The sequence below is a fragment of the Bubalus kerabau genome, chromosome 4 (genome assembly GCF_029407905.1).
Source record: "Bubalus kerabau isolate K-KA32 ecotype Philippines breed swamp buffalo chromosome 4, PCC_UOA_SB_1v2, whole genome shotgun sequence".
In the NCBI taxonomy this organism is placed as follows: Eukaryota; Metazoa; Chordata; class Mammalia; order Artiodactyla; family Bovidae; genus Bubalus; species Bubalus kerabau.
In genome coordinates this window covers 23,769,566-23,787,389 of record NC_073627.1, presented here as the reverse complement: position 1 = coordinate 23,787,389, position 17,824 = coordinate 23,769,566, and the positions used below count along the sequence as shown (strand labels likewise).

Below are 17,824 nucleotides of genomic sequence, written 5' to 3'. Positions count from 1 at the left end.
ATAACTACCAGGTCCTGGATAAGGGGGAGGTGTAGAGAAGTAGCTGTCCTCTTGAAATTTGCACTGGCATGAAACCTCAAGCACCACAGTCTAAGAGGCTCGTATCAGTCTTAGTGCAGTTGAAGAGGTGACACTCCAGTGTTCTTGCCTGAGAAACGTCATGGACAGAGGAGTCTGGTGGGCTATGGTCCATGGCATCACAGAGTCAGACACAACTTAGAACAACAACGCACAATCTGGCAGATTGTGATTTGGGGAAATAGTTCTTGATGGAAATGTGGCATAAAATGAGAAGTGACCTAGCAATATGGAATACAGAGTTTTATAAGAAATTAAAATTTATGTATAGAATAATTAATAGTTGCATATATTCAAAGTCTGGCTAAAGGAAAAAAAAGAGAGATCAAAAGACCAGCTCTGGTTATGCTGCCAGTTAGCTAGGCCACTGGGTAGCTAGCTTTGAGTTTACCTATTTCCTCCTCCAGATCCCAGGTGGTGTGGAAGTTTACTACAAAGGCTGTCCCTGGTGTGGGGCAGCAATTAAATTCAGTGTGGAGCTGGCAGCAGCTGTCTGAGTCCCACAAATCTTTGTGGTACATCTTCAAATGACAGTTGGGACTCCCTCATATGCCCCTTGCTGCTGCTGCCACAGCCAGAAAACCATTGACTCTTCTGACCCTCACCCCAGATTTCTCTTTGAATCATGTCAGTTAACTTCCCTTCTCCTCCCCTGCAGAGTGATGGGTAACTATGGGCCTGATCTCGTGGGGTCATACAAAGAATGCCAGCCAGCCTTGGGGGTGGATCGCTGGCTGGAGGAATAAGCGTGTTTAGATACTTCCCCCTCACCCCTGCCTCTTGATTCTCCAGTCCTGCAGTTAGATCCCATTGCTCTCCCTGTTGCCCTGGTAACCAGCTCAGCAAGAAGAAACTCAAGCTCAGCAAAGCCCCCAGGTTCTCTGCCCTCCCAGCCTGCCTCTCAGTGGGCAGAAAGAAGGCAGCTGTTAGGGGCAGACAGATCAGCCTTAGGTAGTCCTGCTCTATCCCCTTCCAGAAGTCCATGGACTGGGTGCTTAAACTTTTTGGCCCCCTTCTCACAGGTGTTAATCACACCGCCCTCTCTCCCCGTTTCTTCCATCATAGAGTGTAGATGCCTTGACAACCATCTTCCCCACGAGGTCAGTATGGGAGACTCAGAACAGCAAAGGACTTAGAATCCCAAAGTTGTCTCCCAGCATCAGTAGCCCACTTAAGTTGGGTTGTCCCTCTAGGGCAGTAATTCTCAATCCTGGCTACGCAAATCACTTGGAGATCCTTTAAAAAAAAAAGTACCATAAACCTTGGCCCTATCTCAGAGATCTGATTTAATTAATTTGAGGTGTGGCCAGGGCAACAGTATTTTTGAAAAGTTCCTTGGATTACAATGTGCAATTGGGGCGAGAACCACTGCTGTTCTAGGAGCGCCATAACTTGATGCTGGTTTTCCTCTCTGATTCAAGGTCTTGAACTTAGTCTATGCCTGATATCCTTGAGTAGTTGGAGGGTGCTGGGGTCCTGTTCCCCAATTCCAAATTCCAGGAGTCTCTTTGACCCTTGTATTTGCAGCCCCCACATGCTCCACACTCCCCAATCCTTCCCCCTTCCTAAATGACAATCCCAAATCCTGCCCAGAGAGGACGTTACCAAGGCAACCAGCTTAATCTGGTAACTGTGGCATGTGCTGGGAGTGGAGCCCTCCTCTCTTCTTACTCAGTTCATGAAATACCTGGGGAGCTCCAAGCCACTCCAGCCAGTTTCCCCTCTTGACCCCAGGGATATCAGGGTATCCAATGAAGAAAGTATCAGGAAACTGATACTTGGATCTCTAGCTTCTCAGGCAAAATTGTGCTCTCTCCTTTTTTACTGTTCCTTTTTGCAAATCCACAAACAGATGGGTGTGCAAAGCCTTAATTCTGCGAACACATGCTCTTGTACACATTGGACCAGATAAGCACACATGGTGACACGTGTAGTACACACCCTGTTCAGTTCTACCACCACTCCCAGGCTTTCGCATTCCTGTCTCTGCCTGGCCCATGCACAGTAAACAGAGGTGGGGCATTGTCCAAGGAGCCTCAACCCACATGTTGCCTGGTGCCACTCCCCCACCTTGTTACTTTAACCTTGACGTGCTTACCCTGAGCGTGTCTCCATACCCGCCTCTACCTGGGACAGTCTATCCTTAGCGACAGAATGCTTTGGGCATAGGCATCAGAAATAAGGATTATCTGGAGTGCATATTTGGTACCACTTTCCCCACTCCATGGCTATGTCACCTCTGGAGGGTCTCTCTATGTCTGATGGTGTTGGTTGGCAGTTCTAGAGCTTGTCACCCATCTCCAGGGCTCTGCTTCCTCCTGCTGCCAGTAGGTGAAGGTGCCCTTGTGCTCCTGATCTCGCTCTCCCTCTGCCTACCATCTCTTCTCCTCACCCTAATTAGACTTGCCACAACCTGCTGCTCTCTGCTTGGCTCCTACCTGCCTGCCAGTACCTGCCTCTCACAGGCCAGGCCCTCACCATCTATTGTGCCCTACCAGAAAGGGCAGATGGGTGGTGCCCTCCCGTCCCCCTCCCCCCTTCCAATGCCAGTTCACTCGAGGCCTACCCAGCCCTTTTTACAGAAGGAAGATAAAGACCACATACTCCACTGAGTATGGCAACAGAGGGCACAATCGAGATCGAGAGTGATGGACACCCAATCAGCAATTTTTGTAGGCCTCCCTCACTTGAATACAGGCAGGTCCATCAAGGTGTGCAGCCTGATTTTTTGCAGTGATACCAAGAGTCCTCGTAAGCCTCGAGCCAGGAAGCTCCCTCTCCACTGGTAAATGACTCCCTCACCCTTGCCTTTAATGTCTGCGTCTACTCCGAACCCAATCCATTCAGCCCCTTACTGTTTCCCTCACGGTCAGCCCCAGCGCCCAAGTTCAAGCCTCGCGCGGCCCAAGTGGGCGGGACGCTGAAGGGTAGGGGCGGGGACTGGGCGGGGACTGGAGGAGGGGGTGCGGTCTCAGTTCTGCCACCTTCCCCCCGGCCAGGAGCGCAGCCGCCGCCGCCGCCGCCGCCGCGTCCTCACAGCCTTGCGCTCCGCCCGCTGTCTCTGCCGCCGCAGCCCGGCCCAGGAGCGCAGAGCCTTTGGGCACCGGCCCCGCAGCCTGCCCACTTTTCGGGCCGCGTGCGCTGCAGCCGGCATGGGGGGCCACTGAGAGCCGGCACTCCTTCCCTCTGGCACCTCCCCCGGCCACTGGCCACTGGACTCCGGCCAGCGAGCCTCGGGCACCTCTGGCCCCTAGTCCGGAGCCTGGCACGGCCCTCAGCTCTGCCCCTCCGGCTCTGAGCATCGTGTCCCCGCCCCCCTCCCCGCCCGTGCCTGGGACACCTGGGTCCCCCGGCGGCCCTGAGGAGAGGGGCGGGGGGGGGGGGCGGGGTATGAAGCCGCTGGAGAAATTTCTGAAGAAGCAGACGTCGCAGCTGGCGGGGCGAACGGTGGCGGGAGGTCCCGGCGGGGGTCCGGGGAGCTGCGGCGGGCCTGGAGGGGGTGGGGGACCTGGCGGGGGCGGCGGTCCAGCCGGGGGACCGCGGCCGCTGCAGCGGCGTCAGAGTGTGTCTCGCCTGCTGCTCCCAGCTTTCCTCCGGGAGCCCCCCGCCGAGCCGGGGCTGGAGCCGCCCCCAGAGGAGGACGGAGGAGAGCCGGCGGGGGTCGCGGAAGAGCTCGGCAGCGGGGGCCCCTGTTGGCTGCAGCTGGAGGAGGTCCCAGGGCCCGGGCCGCTCGGGGGAGGGGGACCCCTGCGCTCCCCTTCCTCTTACTCCTCAGACGAGCTGTCCCCCGGCGAGCCTCTGACTCCTCCACCCTGGGCCCCTCTGGGCGCCCCCGAGCGGCCGGAGCATCTTCTGAACTGGGTTCTGGAGCGGCTGGCTGGAGGGGCCACCAGGGACAGCGCCGCTTCAGGTAAGGAGTGGGCTGGCTCATCTATCCCGGAGTAGGGTTTGCCCCATCCCCCACCCGGGTCCTCTTGCTTGCCCTTGGACAGTGATGGTGGCGCCTTGCGGAAGCCTTGGTGTGGGGTTGAGTGGTCAGTTGAAGTGGGGTAGGGGCCTATGGGAAGGACAGAGCTTTCTGCAGCAGAGAAGTGGCAGTGCCACCTTCCTCTGCATAGCAGCCTCAACCACGCCTGGAGAAGAAGCTGAACCCCTTTTCCTCATTGAGCCTCCCTTCGTCTCCCCTGGACATTTCATCCTGACCCTGTGGGTCCCTGGTGTTGACTACCTCCTTCTGTGGCTGAGAATTACAGCTTGACACACTAAGATGGAAGCTACCCAGACCAGTCAGTGCAGCCCTCTAGAGGTTGCCAAGCCCCAAAAGACCTTCTAGGAGTCCCGGGTTCTCTTTAGAAGGCCCAGAGCAGAGGGCTGACCCACTCGGAGGGGCAGCGCCAGACAGGCACACAGTGGCCCAAGCTGCCTTTAGGCTCTGGCAAAGGGATGCATTGTCCCTAGCAGCTTGGAAGGGGGCGGGGGGCACGTATGGAGGGAGGCATTCTAGTTTGGGGTGGATTCAAAGGTGTCTGGTGGCTGGGCAGACCTCAGGCCCTGCAGCATCCAGGGGGGTCCAAACCTCTCCAGCTCCCGCCCTTCCGGTGGCAGGCCTCAGCACAGGGCCTCTTTAAAAATAACCACACCCTGAGAGGCTTATTCCCTAAATGATGAAGCTATTTTGCCACTCCCCACCAGCACCCCTGCTAAGGAGATTTTGAGGAAACTGAGGCCCCAGATTGCTGGTTAGCGGCTGAAGTAAAAGATCCAAGGGTCTTCAGGGCTAGTTGTCAGCATTTCACTAACACCCAGTGGGATCTGAGGATTGGGAGCCCAGGCTGAGGGCTTACAGATAGGGGTTTCATGCATTGCTCCCAGACCTTTGCAGGGAGCCCCAACCCAGGTGTGCAGAATGGGGCTCCACTCCCCTAGATTTTTCTCAAGACCCAGGTACTCTCCTTGGCTCAGGTTGCAGTTGCCCTGGGGAGCTGACACCTTTTGGATTTAATTAGAAAAATATCAGACACACACAGCTCTCTTAACCATAACTTCCCGCCTACACCACACACGCTGTGTCTCTATGACACATTCCCTGGGGAGGCTGTGCATTGGACCAGAGCCTGCCTAGGAAGAGACAGGCACCAAGCTGTAGCCCCTATGGCACCATTTCCCCCACTCTGCCCCATGGTCCTCTTTCTTTGCTCTGTTTATCTTTCCTGTGAGATAAAGAGTAGAGGGAAGGTTTGGGGACATCCCTAGTCCTCGTCCCCATCCCTGGGGCTGAGGATCAGGGCTGGAGGGGCTCTCTGACTCACTTGAAAGGCTGGGCAGAGAGAAAAAGGGAGAAACTGTCTTTCTCCTTTTGCCAGGGCCTGGTGCCACGATGCTGCTCAGTGTCCCCTGAGGAAGGACTCTTGAACTGACTGTCACTGTATTAGCTGGACTGGCAGGCTGGATCTCCAGAGTAACTGGTTTGGGGAAACCCCAAAGCAGTCCCAGAATAGATGAGAATCAAGCTTAACCTGCCACTCTGATATTCTCCAATATATTCTTAAGCTATCTCAGTTCCCTCCCAGGGTGTGTGGGCAGAGGAGACTTGCACAAGCTACCCCAAACAAGCCAAAGCAGCCCCCCGCTGCCCACTGTACTTCACTCTGACACTCTGCTTGCCTCAAGCACAGTGAGAAAAGAACAGAAACGCAGGAGTCAGGGTTCTTACTCTAGCTCCAGGCAAGTTCCTCTCAGCTCTGGGCCTTGGTTTCTCATTTGTGAAATGAAATCATTGAAGTTGAGGATCTCATGTTGATTCACCCGCTCCACTTTCATGGCTAGAATTGGAGGCCAGGGGATGGTGACCCAAGGGCCATCAGAAGCCTTGGGGCAGTACCTGGGGACCTGGCCCTAACCTGTTCTGATGAGGACACCTGGCTCCCTCCCCATGCCCTGCCTGTCTGTGTGTGCCAGGCTGCCCTGCCCCACCCCAGGGCTGGCTGCAAGTCAGGGCGACCTTGTACCTGGCTGACTGGCTGAGCCAGGCCCAGATGGGGGTGTGGAGGGGGAAAGGGTGGTGTGAGGAGCCACTCCCCTCCACCCTTGCATCATTAACTCTTCCATCCCTGGGCAGCTGGAGGACACAAGCTTTCTATTTAAAGGCTTTGGGATCAAAGAGATGGCAGTCGTCCCTCTCCCTTTTAATGGGGCTGGTTCTCACCTGCCTAGTTGGAACTCAAAACTCTTAGGTAGGGAGTGGGGAGGGGAGGAGGGACATACACACACACACAAACACACGCTGCCGCTGACCCTACCTGTGCTTAGTTCTCTTGGCCTAGAGACACTTGTAGAGACTACCTCTCTTCCCCGCCCGCCACCCCCCCCCCCACAGATGTCAAGCTTGGCGTATTAAATGACCCGCTACCCACGCACACTGGCGAGAAGTGGGCGTGGCAATCGGAGGGCGCCCCCTCCTTCCCTCCAGCTGCCTCGGCAGCTGCCAACCCCACCCCCGCAGCGGCTGCCCAGAACCTTCACGTGTGTGTGTGTGTGTGTGTATGTATGGTGGGGCATGTGCAGAGCATGACTGGGCAGGTGGCTGAGGCTCCAGCCCAGCTAAAGAGAATTTGCCCTCGAGGCAAGAGAGGGGGAGTGGTGAGCGTCCAACCAGGTCCTGGAAGTGCCCTCCTGACATCAGTGGTGGTGACTGCTCTTACAGATACCCTGCTGGATGACATCGTCCTCACTCATTCGCTCTTCCTTCCCACGGAGAAATTTCTGCAGGAGCTGCACCAGTAATATCCTTTTGTGAAGCTTGCGAAAGGGAAGGTCAGGAGGGAGCCACTCCCTGCATCCCACATGCCATGGGATGTGAGGGGCTAAGCTCTTCCCAAGAAAACACACCTGGGTTTCAATCCCATTTCTTCACTCACCAACTGTGTGACCTCGGGAAGATCACCTGACCTCCTGGGGCCTCAGTTTCCCCTTCTGTAAAATGGGGCTAAACAGTACCAGCCCCTGGGGCTGTTGTGGAGACCATTCTAGCAGCAGAGGTAGGAGTGCTTGGAGACTGCAGAGCCCTGTATGGATGTAAGGTGTTATTATTCTATTAAGAGCGCCTGTCTCCCCACTGAATTATTGCTCTAAACATCCGGTTGCCCAGCGAGTTATTACAGGGTCTGATGTAAACATCAGGTCATGGCTGTGCTTTCATAGGGTCACTAGAGACAAGTCACTGACTGGGCTATTCATAGGGCCTCTCACTGAGTTATTCTAGGACCTAATTGTAAATGGCAGGCCAATGAGTAGAATATCATAGGTTCTCTTTGAAACACCAGGGCTTACACGGAGAGATGGTCAGGTTTGTGGTTAGCACCATTGGCCTTTATCAGCCTGCTGTGAGCTCTGGGCTGTGGGCTGATCAGGGGTTGGGTGGGTCCAGGCAGAGTAGCTTCTAGTGAATTTCTTCAAGTGAAAGTCAAACAGGCAAGAGCCGCATGTGGTCAAGTGGGTGCCATCCCTACCTATTCTGGCAAAAACCTGGGCTGGGGCATGAGGGGTCCTGGTTCCAGGGAACTTCAGAGCCCCTTTCTCTCTGGCCCCAAACCTAGAGAATTTTTAGGGGTGGCCTTGGCTCCCATTGCAAAGCCTTGCCTTCCATACCCCTTCTCAGTGTCCTCAAGTCTGCCTGCCAGGGCTTTTTCTTAACTTAGGGGTCAGCTTTGTTTGGGCAGGAGGCATGGAAGGCCCCGAGGGGCTGGGCCGGAAGCAGGCCTGTCTAGCCATGCTCCTTCATTTCTTGGACACCTACCAGGGGCTGCTGCAGGAGGAAGAGGGGGCTGGCCGCATCATCAAGGTGGGCCTGGGATGAGAAGGTGGGTGACCAGGCTGTTTGCTCTGGAAGGGGCCCTTTTGAAGGAACCATACTTCTCAAGCTGGGTGCCTGGAAGAAAAGAGGCCAGCAAGTCCTAGCTTATAGGATTCTTCTGTGCTTGAAGGCATGGAGGCCCTGCCCTGCCTTTGCAGAGAGTGATGCTGGGATGAGACCCTTGCCCTCACCTTCTTTCTCCTTGTCTCTGCAGGACCTGTACCTGCTGATTATGAAGGATGAGTCCCTTTACCAGGACCTCCGAGAGGACACACTGAGGCTGCACCAGCTTGTGGAAACAGTGGAGCTAAAGTGAGGGGAATGGGCTTGGAGAGGGGCCAGGAACAAAGTCCTCCTTGTTCCTCAATTAGAGGGCTGGGTGCCTCTGGCCTTTGGACTCCAAGATGTCTTGATTTCAGTCCCTTTCTCTCACTGGAGAGGAGCACAAAGCATCATCTCCAGACATTTTGGGGGTCCATTCTCCCATCCACTTATTTGTCAGTCCAGTGGTGTACTGATAAATATTGAACAGCCAGCACTTCAGGAAAAAGAGCCCTGACTTGTAGCTTTTGCTGATTCCCATGGTGTAAATTCGGAGAAGGCAATGGCACCCCACTCCAGTACTTTTGCCTGGAAAATCCCACGGACGGAAGAGCCTGGTAGGCTGAAGTCCATGGGGTAGTCCATGGGGTCGCTACAGTCGGACACAACTGAGTGACTTCACTTTCACTTTCATGCATTGGAGAAGGAAATGGCAACCCACTCCAGTGTTCTTGCCTGAAGAATCCCAGGGATGGGGAAGCCTGGTGGGCTGCCGTCTATGGGGTCGCACAGAGTCGGACACGACTGAAGCGACTTAGCAGCAGTAGCAGCAGCATGGTGTAAATTCTTTCACCATGGTTTATTTCAAGCTCCCAATGTGACGTCATTGAATGTGAAGTTGGGAGGAGATGTGCGGTAGCAGGTCATTATGTAGTATCTTCACCATACAAATCCAACAGACGCAAATAACCTGAAGAGCACAGAGAATAACACGGTGAAACAATTAGGAAATGACTTTTTTGTATTATAATAATTTGGCTATAAGTTTATAAAACATATATATGTTTATATACAATTATCTATTATAATTAAATTTTTAATGGCTGTGTTTAAAACCAGTTGGCAAAATTTTCCAAAATTTAACAGTCTGCCTTCACAAGCCATTGTGAGCTGACTTCAAGACACCACTGTGTCCATCTGTCCATCTTTTCAGCCCTTTCAGTTTCTCCATTCCACTGTCATAACCCTCATTTAGGCTTCAGTATCTCTCACTTGGATTATGGCTGCAGCCTCTGATCCAGGGCTTTAGCTTATGGTTTTGTGTCTTTCTTATGCTGATGCCAGAGAGACCTTTCAAACTTGACAACCTTGTGCTTCTGTTCCCAAAATATCCATGCCCCTCCCCCAACAGCATCCTGGCCCCTCTCTGTCTGCCTTCTGCTGATCCTTCCCTCCACATCTCCCACATCCCCCCTTACGCATGACACTCCCTATACACCCACCAATTCCATGAACACCTGTGTGTTCTCAACTTCCTGCTATCACTTATATGGTCCACCCCAGAGTGCCCTCCTCCCACCCCCTTCTCTTCCTGTTGCCCTTCAAGGTCCAGGTCAAATGCCATCTTCTCAGTGAAAGCATCTTTTGGTGGTAGCTGTCCCCCCCTCCCTCCCTGTACCAACAAAACTCTTCTTGTGCCTTTATTATATCATCTAACACCTGTCTGGTGTGAGAAGTAGCTGTACGCAAGTCTGTCTCCCTCCCAGACTGTGGAGTTTTTGTCAGTAAAATTCAGCAAACAGCTGATGATCTACACCTGCCATGTACCAGGCAGGGTGCTAGGCCTGGAGGTTGAAAATAAAATTCAGTCAGCTCTCAATCTTGTAGAAGAGATAAGACACGAAGGTAAACACATATTAGCCCAATGTCCTACAGCCACTGAGACAAAAAGGTGACCTCTGCTGGTGGGTGGGGTGGATAGAGAAGAATTCAGGGAGGAGGTGGCATTTGATTCGGTCATTCGGACAGCCATCCCAATGCTGGCCATGGTCCTGTCTTCTGACCTCCTTCACCACTCTCTGAACCTGATGCTGGGGCATCCTTGACCCGGTTCTGATATCCCTGCTTGATGCCACCTGCCTGGCATGCAAGATGCCTGGCCGGGCTCTCTGATGCCCAGCGGTGTCCACACCAGGATCCCGGAGGAGAGCCAGCCACCCAGCAAGCAGGTGAAGCCACTCTTCCGCCACTTCCGTCGGATAGACTCCTGTCTGCAGACCCGCGTGGCTTTCCGGGGTTCCGATGAGAGTGAGTGTTCTGGGGGCTTGAGGGGTCTCCGGATCACCGGCGACCTCTATGGGGTTTCCTTCTGTCTCAGAACCAGTTTTTGCAACATCTTTTTCAGAGGCCAGCCCATTTAAGATTGCAGTGGGGTGGGGAACAGAGGTGCTCAGGAGGGGGCTGTGCTGATGCTGCCATTCTGCCCACTGGTGAAAAGCCACCTTCCGGTCTCTGTCTAGTCTTCTGCCGGGTCTACATGCCTGATCACTCTTACGTGACCATACGCAGCCGCCTCTCAGCATCTGTGCAGGACATCCTGGGCTCTGTGACGGAGAAGTTGCAGTACTCAGAGGAGCCTGCGGGGCGTGAGGATTCCCTCATCCTGGTTGCTGTGGCCTCCTCTGGAGGTGAGGGTCGGAAGGAGCTGGGCTGGTCTGGGGGCGGCGGGGCGGTGGGGGAGTGGTGGGACAAGGAGAGAAACTCACAAGCCCAATGCCCCGGGGCAGAAGTAACAGCTGAATTCTAGGCCCTGGCTGCTACTCTAAGTGTGGTCCTGGGACCAGCCACAGGAGCATCACCTGGGAGCTTGCTAAAAAGTGTCTCAGCCCCCACCCCAGACCTGCAGAGTCAGAATGTGTGTTTTAATAAGATCCCCAGGTGATATCTGTGCACATTAAAGTTGGGGGCACACTGGTCCAGGACACTTGGATGCTGCTCTGGGTGCTTGCCTCTTACTCACCTAGGGATCTGGTCCTCTAACCTCCTCAAGCATCTACGGATGCTACATTTTTGAGACCAAAGACACAGGATGGGCCTCCAATCCCAGTGCTGCTGCTGCTAAGGTCGCTTCAGTCATGTCCAACTCTGTGCGACCCCATGAACGGCAGCCCACCAGGCCCTGCCGTCCCTGGGATTCTCCAGGCAAGAACACTGGAGTGGGTTGCCATTTCCTTCTCCAATGCATGAAAGTGAAAAGGGAAAGTGAAGTCGCTCAGTCGTATCCAACTCCCAGCGACCCCATGGACTGCAGCCCACCAGGCTCCTCCGTCCATGGGATTTTCCAGGCAAGAGTACTGGAGTGGGGTGCCATTGCCTTCTCCGCCAATCCCAGTAGGAAGGCAAAAATCCCTGCAGTGTAGTTATAGCCTTATTTTTCCTCTAAGACAGAAAAAAAAAAATCCTGTTTTCTCAGTGTCACTGGGATGATAAAATAAGAGAAGAGCTAAAAAGAATGTTGGGAGTCAAAAGGAGGTTGTAAATGCAAGACAACCCATTTTTTGAAAACTGTCGTTTAAATACAGCATAGGCCAGTGATGACAAGTCCCGTTAGTCTAGAGTACATCTGTGCAGGGTTGGGAGCGTCGGGATGGGGCAGTGGCTGGGGGATGCGAGGGTGCAGGGGTCGATACTAAGGCAAAGCAGCTCATTCTCCTGCAGAGAAGGTCCTTCTCCAGCCGACTGAAGACTGTGTCTTCACCACACTGGGCATCAACAGCCACCTGTTTGCTTGCACCCGAGACAGCTTTGAGGCCCTGGTAAGAACTCCCTCATAAGCCTTGGCTGGTAGTGGAGGCTGAGAGGGGCTGGGGCAGAAATTCACAAGCCTAGCCCCTGTGCCGCTGCCTGCCCCACCAGGTGCCCCTTCCTGAGGAAATCCAGGTGTCCCCTGGAGACACGGAGATCCATCGCGGGGAGCCTGAGGACGTGGCCAACCACCTTACCGCCTTCCACTGGGAGCTGTTCCGCTGTGTGCACGAGGTGGGGACTGAGGCTGCAGCTGGGTTGGGGGCCTGCAGAGAGGCAGCGCTCTGGGCTGAAAGTTCTGGTTAGGACGCTCCGCGCCCTTGCAGCATGCCCTGGGGCAATATGCCGCCAGAACCTCTCTAAGCCTTTGTCCCCGTATCTGGGGAGAAAAGAAGAAAAAGAGGACCATCCCCCGCCCCCCATCAGGGTAGTTCAGGATCCAAGTGGCGCTTATACAGAACCTGACCCACAGTTAGTATTTGTAAAATATTCACTATTAAAGAAAAGGCAGCGACAGTAATGTCGATCAGATGGTTCAAGCGCCTGGCAGCGTGTGAGCTTTCGGTAGATGGTAGAGTATTATTAATGTTGGTTGTTTCCCCTCCCCCTCGTTGCATCCTGTCCTGTCCCCGCTTTTTCTATTTTCCACCCCTCCCGCCCCCGCCCTCCTGCCTGTCCTGGCTCCCCGCCTCCCACTGTCATCTCCCCGCCCCCCGCCCCCATCCCACGCCCTGGCGGCCCCTCCGCCGCTGCGGCTTCAGCTGGAGTTCGTGGACTACGTGTTCCACGGGGAGCGCGGCCGCCGGGAGACGGCCAACCTCGAGCTGCTGCTGCAGCGCTGCAGCGAGGTTACCCACTGGGTGGCCACCGAGGTGCTGCTCTGCGAGGCCCCGGGCAAGCGCGCGCAGCTGCTCAAGAAATTCATCAAGATCGCGGCCATGTGAGTGCGGCCGGCAGCGGAGGGGGAAGCCCTGGCCTCCCGCCCGCCGCTCACTGACCCCGCCTCCCCCCCCGCTCACCCCGCCTCCCGCCCCCGCTCACCCCGCCTCCCGCCGGCTGATCCCGGCCTCTCGCCCCGGCAGCTGCAAGCAGAACCAGGATCTGCTGTCCTTCTACGCCGTGGTCATGGGGCTGGACAACGCCGCCGTCAGCCGCCTGAGGCTCACCTGGGAGGTGAGGTGACCGCCTCCTCGCCTCCCACCTGGGCCGGCCCACCTCGGGGATCTTGGCCTCCACACACAGTCTTGACATCCCTGGGCTCACCCCAGAGATCTTTCCCGGGACGGCTGCTCGCCTCTGGGGAGCTTTTGTGAGGATTGGAAGGAGGTGCCCTCTTCTGGCGAACACAGCTACGGGGCACCGGGCAGGGCTGAAGGGCCGGGTACCTGTGCAAATCAGTGAAGGCGAATCCGCGCCTGACCGCGGGGTGGTGGGTGGGGGGCAGGCAGCCCGGCCCAGGTCTCAGAATGGGCTCTGGGATTTCAGCCCGCACCCAGGGAAGCTTTGTGCGTGGCTCAGGCATCAGCAGTGGCCTCCATTTCGCCAGAAGAGATCATTCCTCTGGGCTGCTGCCAGCGCCCCAGACCTAGCCCAAGGCTGGGTCTACTTTCCCACCCCGTAGGCTTCCCAGCCTCTTGCCGGCACTCCGGCCCTTTCCCACTCGAACACCTGGGGATTAGTTAGGGGGGCCCATGAAACCCAAGGAGCTCCAGAATCTGACATCTCCTTCCTTCAACCTGCAGAAGCTGCCAGGGAAATTCAAGAACTTGTTCCGCAAATTTGAGAACCTGACGGTGAGTGGCTTTGGCTCTTTTATCTGCCACTGGACTGGCTCCCCAGAGACTCAGTGCCCGCAAACCTTTCACCTCCAGCTTCCCTTTCAAGGTTTTCGGTGTCTGGGAGCCCCCTTTCCCACCCCTCTCCTCCAGCCCACCACGCTGGGAGGGAAGCTGGGAGGGTTGTGGCTTTGTTTTCCACAGAGAAGAGGATACAGCAGTGAAGTCCCCACTTAGACACCCAAGCACACCCCTGTCTGTTTGGAGATATTTGTAGGGAAGGGGCTGGGGGAGGGGGAGGGGGACAACTTTGGGGTACACTGGGCCTATTTGTCACTTTTTCCCTCTACTGTGGAACCCTAGGACCCCTGCAGGAACCACAAAAGCTACCGGGAAGTGATCTCCAAGATGAAACCCCCTGTGATTCCTTTCGTGCCTCTGATCCTCAAAGGTGAGAGTCGCTTCCAAGCTATGTTCCTCTCCACACGTTCCATGCCCCTTTCAGACCCTCAGTTCCCTCTCAGTTCAGCTCTGTGTGTGGCCACATAGAGAGAAGCCCCCAGGTTGAATGTGGTTTAGGGGAAGGGAAGGGCCCTTTGGACCTCCTCTCCCTTTTTTTTTAACTTTTATTTGCATTTGTGTGTGTGTGATCTATTCTCCAGCCATACGTTTTTATTTCTTCAGTTTCTTCTGGGATGTCTTTTTCTTCTGTGCAGCCTCCTCTCTGGTTCTGGGGTCAAGTTCTTTTTCAATAAGGATCATCTCCATGTGGCAGGGAGGGCTCACATATGGGTTGATCTGACCATGAGCTCTGTAAGACCCGCCAGCATCTTGGGGGCTTTGTTCACTGGGGTGTGCTCAGTGACCAGGGAATCTACCTCTCCGCCCTCAAGTTTAGCATTACTCTCTGCATTTTTGAGCATGTGCAGTAAAAATTCAGCACTCTTTGCACCACCAACCCTGAGTCCAGCCCCACTGTTTGGTTACCAGTTCCACCACTGTAACGACTGGATGGCACGCGTTGCTTCTGTAAAGGGACATCCTTCAGATACTTGGTGACTTTTGGGATATGCAGTCCCCTTAGTAGCCTGGGCAGTTTCACGAGTGTTCTTAAAGTGAACACAAAGATTTGAACCTCTTGATTTGCATGATTTTCTGGGGTCAAGTGAACAGCGAACTGTTTTTACAAGTCTCCTCGGGTTGCTTCCAGGAAAAGTGGATCTCCCCCTCTTACTCCTTTGCTTCTCCCCCCATCCCTAGACCTGACTTTCCTGCACGAGGGAAGTAAGACCCTGGTAGATGGCTTGGTGAACATTGAGAAGCTGGTGAGTGACACTGCCAACCCTAGTCCCATGAGTGGGGCGCCTGGTACCCTCCTTTGCTCTTGGCACACACACCCCTGAAGACAGCACCTTTCCTCATGGTGCCCAGCTTGCCTGGCAGACTCTTGACTGTCTCTCTGGTGGTGTCACTGTGGCAACCTGCCCATGGGTGGCAAAACTGACAGGCAGCTTGGGGCGGGGGCAGCTCTGCCTCTCCCTAACCTGGGCCTCTGTCACACCCCTTCTTTGGTCCAGTGGAGGAGAGGGAGCCTTGGGAGGGGAGCACCTTTCTGGGCCCTTTTCGGGACTCAGTTCTTGTCATCTCCCAGCATTCAGTGGCTGAAAAAGTGAGGACAGTCCGCAAATACCGGAGCCGGCCCCTTTGTGAGTAGTCGGGGTTTTGAGGGCGTTACAGGTGGAGGTTTGACAGAGCAGGAGGGTTTCTGGGAGACTCCCACACTCCAGTGTTATTTCCTTAAACGTCTCGTTTCTCCATTCTCTCCCGGCCTTCCTGGGGGCCCTCCTGCCCACCAACCACCCCAGTCCACACCCTTCCTTCCCTCGGGCTGGTTGTGTGCAGGGGAAGAAGGGCACCCTGACTGCCTGCCTCCCTGTCCTCGCATCCCCAGGCCTTGATATGGAGGCCTCCCCACATCACCTGCAGACCAAGGCCTACGTGCGCCAGTTCCAGGTCATTGACAACCAGAACCTCCTCTTCGAGCTCTCCTACAAGCTGGAGGCCAACAGTCAGTGAGAACTGAGGTTCTGGACGGCCCCTCACCAGGGTTCTTGGGCACCTGGCACTCAAGCACTTTGTACGACTCCCTGCCCACATCTGACAGCTTTCTTCTGGAGCTGCTTCCTGCCCCACGGGAAGGAGTTGGGTGGACTGAGCCCTGGACTCATAAGCCTGTTCTTCCTGCTGAAGTCCTCTCCCCCATGCTCCTTCAAGCCCAAGCCACCCTCTGCTGGTTCCTGCCCTCCCAGGGGAAGCAGTGGGCAGAGAGCTCCTTCCCTGGCCCCTCCCATCCAGGTCTGTTCCGGAGATGGAGTTTCCCATCTCCTCTACCCAAGCAGGCAGGAAGGCTTTGCCCACCCCCCGCCCCATCTCATCTCACAGAGCAGAGCTGTGGGAAGGGTTGGCAGCCTTCCTCTCCACCACCTGCCTGGCTTCTGCCTGGCTTCTCCCTGACTTCTTCCTGGTGAGGGCTGGGACCCTTAGAGGCACCCCCAGATATGATATTGCCCTTGTGTCTGTGTGCGTGCATGCGTGTGTGTGTGTGTGTGTGTGTGTGTTTGCACATGCGCGTGTGGCCCCTTTGAAGGAGTAGCACTGCATCTGGCATTTGAGGGAAGGTGCTGTGTGTCCTGGGGAGGGGGTCCTTCTGTTTGGTGCTACCCTTGTCTGCTCCTGGGATAGTACGGGGTGCTTTCCCCATCCCCACCACTCCCTGCCCAGCTCCTCCGCTGCCCTGCACACCCCAGGCTTGTGGCTGAAGCCGCTCCAGAGGGCAGGGAGCAGCAGCAGACAGGAGGGTTACCATCAGCCTTTACAGGTCTCCCACTCAGGCCTCCTAAAGTTCCCTGGGTGGGCTCTGATGAGAGGGTAAAAGATGCTCAGGGAAACACAGGCCTAAGCTGCCTACAGGACCCTCCCTCCACATTGCAGTGGGGTGAGACATGGTAGCAGGAGTCAGGGTTGATTTCTGCCCATCTTCCTGATTTTAGGGTGTCTCACTGCTAAGAAGGGTGTTATCATCTCCCTTTGGCCCTTCTGCAAGGATGCCAGCACATGGTCTCATCCTCCTCCCTGTCTTGACTACCCCCTTGGTCCTTCCCATCGGAGCTGGGTGGGGTGGACCCCTGTACTTGGGTCAGGCAGCCGCTCCCCGCTCCCCGACATGGGGCAGGGAACGGCAGAGACTGGAAAAGTGAACCTGGGCCTTGGCGATGCCTCTGTTACCTCTCAGTCTCCCCTCCCTCTCCCATCAGGGGCCTCCAGGGCTGAGGGTGCAAGACTCCCGGCAGCTACAGGGTGAGGTTTCCTGGCACAGCCTCACCCTCCTTTCTGGCACCACCTCTTTCCCTTCCGAAGAGGCAGCAGCAACCCCAGCCAAAGAAGCTGCTGCTCCTGCTCTGAGAGTGTATATATTTTTTACCAAAAGCTCGGGAATTGTAAATTTATTTTTTAAAACACAAGGAGGGAAAGAGCCTTGTATCATATGTAAACAGTGTATCATAGGTTACGTTGTACAGTCCCTTTTATACTGCGGTCTGTCTTGTTCCTGCCGCAAAAATATGTCTATAGACTCCCCACCCCACCACATCCACAGGCGCTGTGTCCCACCCCCTCCACCCCTAGAGACAGTGACCTCTGTCTGTCCACTCTTCCCTGCTACTGCTGATGTGCGCTTCTGTCCCTGCAGCCACCCTTCCTCCCAACACCTCTCAGCAGCCTTGTCACTCCAGCGCTCACAGTCCTCACCAAACCCCCTGGTCCAGTCTCGGCTGCTGCCCACCTCTGGCCTTGACCCCTGCCCTGCTGCCTCCCACGGGCCTCCCAGACCCCTTCCCATGCCCCACAGCTCTACCAGAGTGAAGCGTGTGTGCTGTACAGGCTCGGTTGTCATTGCAGAAACCTGCTGGAGTCAAAGCCGATAAAAGTCTATGAATCCACCCTCCTGCGGTTCTCCATTCTGTTTCTTTGAGGCTGGGGAAGGGCCAAAAGGGGAGAGAGGGAATCCATCTATCAGGACTCTGGGCTGGGCTGTCCTGGAGTGACTTTGAAAAACGTGGGTGAGAGGGAAAGATGCTAGCCTCGGGAGCCACGCCGCCTAGTGCCTGGGACTTGCAAGAATGAATGTTTTAGCTCTTTCGTGTTCCAGGCGTGCCATGGATATGCGATCTTGGTTAATTCTAACACTGTGAGGTGGAGGATGGAAGCTGACAGT

The 17,824-nt window shown here is 55.4% G+C and overlaps 1 protein-coding gene across 1 annotated transcript; it reads left to right on the top strand.

The window, feature by feature from the left end:
• Positions 1-3,468: 3,468 nt before the first annotated feature.
• RAPGEFL1 (Rap guanine nucleotide exchange factor like 1) lies at positions 3,469-15,915 on the top strand. Its single transcript, XM_055575949.1, has 15 exons — positions 3,469-3,988; positions 6,782-6,860; positions 7,783-7,918; positions 8,145-8,242; positions 10,167-10,279; positions 10,492-10,659; positions 11,690-11,787; positions 11,888-12,010; positions 12,538-12,716; positions 12,859-12,949; positions 13,519-13,569; positions 13,915-14,002; positions 14,812-14,876; positions 15,203-15,257; positions 15,503-15,915. The coding sequence occupies exons 1-15, from the start codon at positions 3,469-3,471 to the stop codon at positions 15,625-15,627; spliced, it is 1,989 nt and encodes a 662-aa protein (XP_055431924.1). The 3' UTR covers positions 15,628-15,915.
• The last annotated feature ends 1,909 nt before the right edge of the window (positions 15,916-17,824 follow it).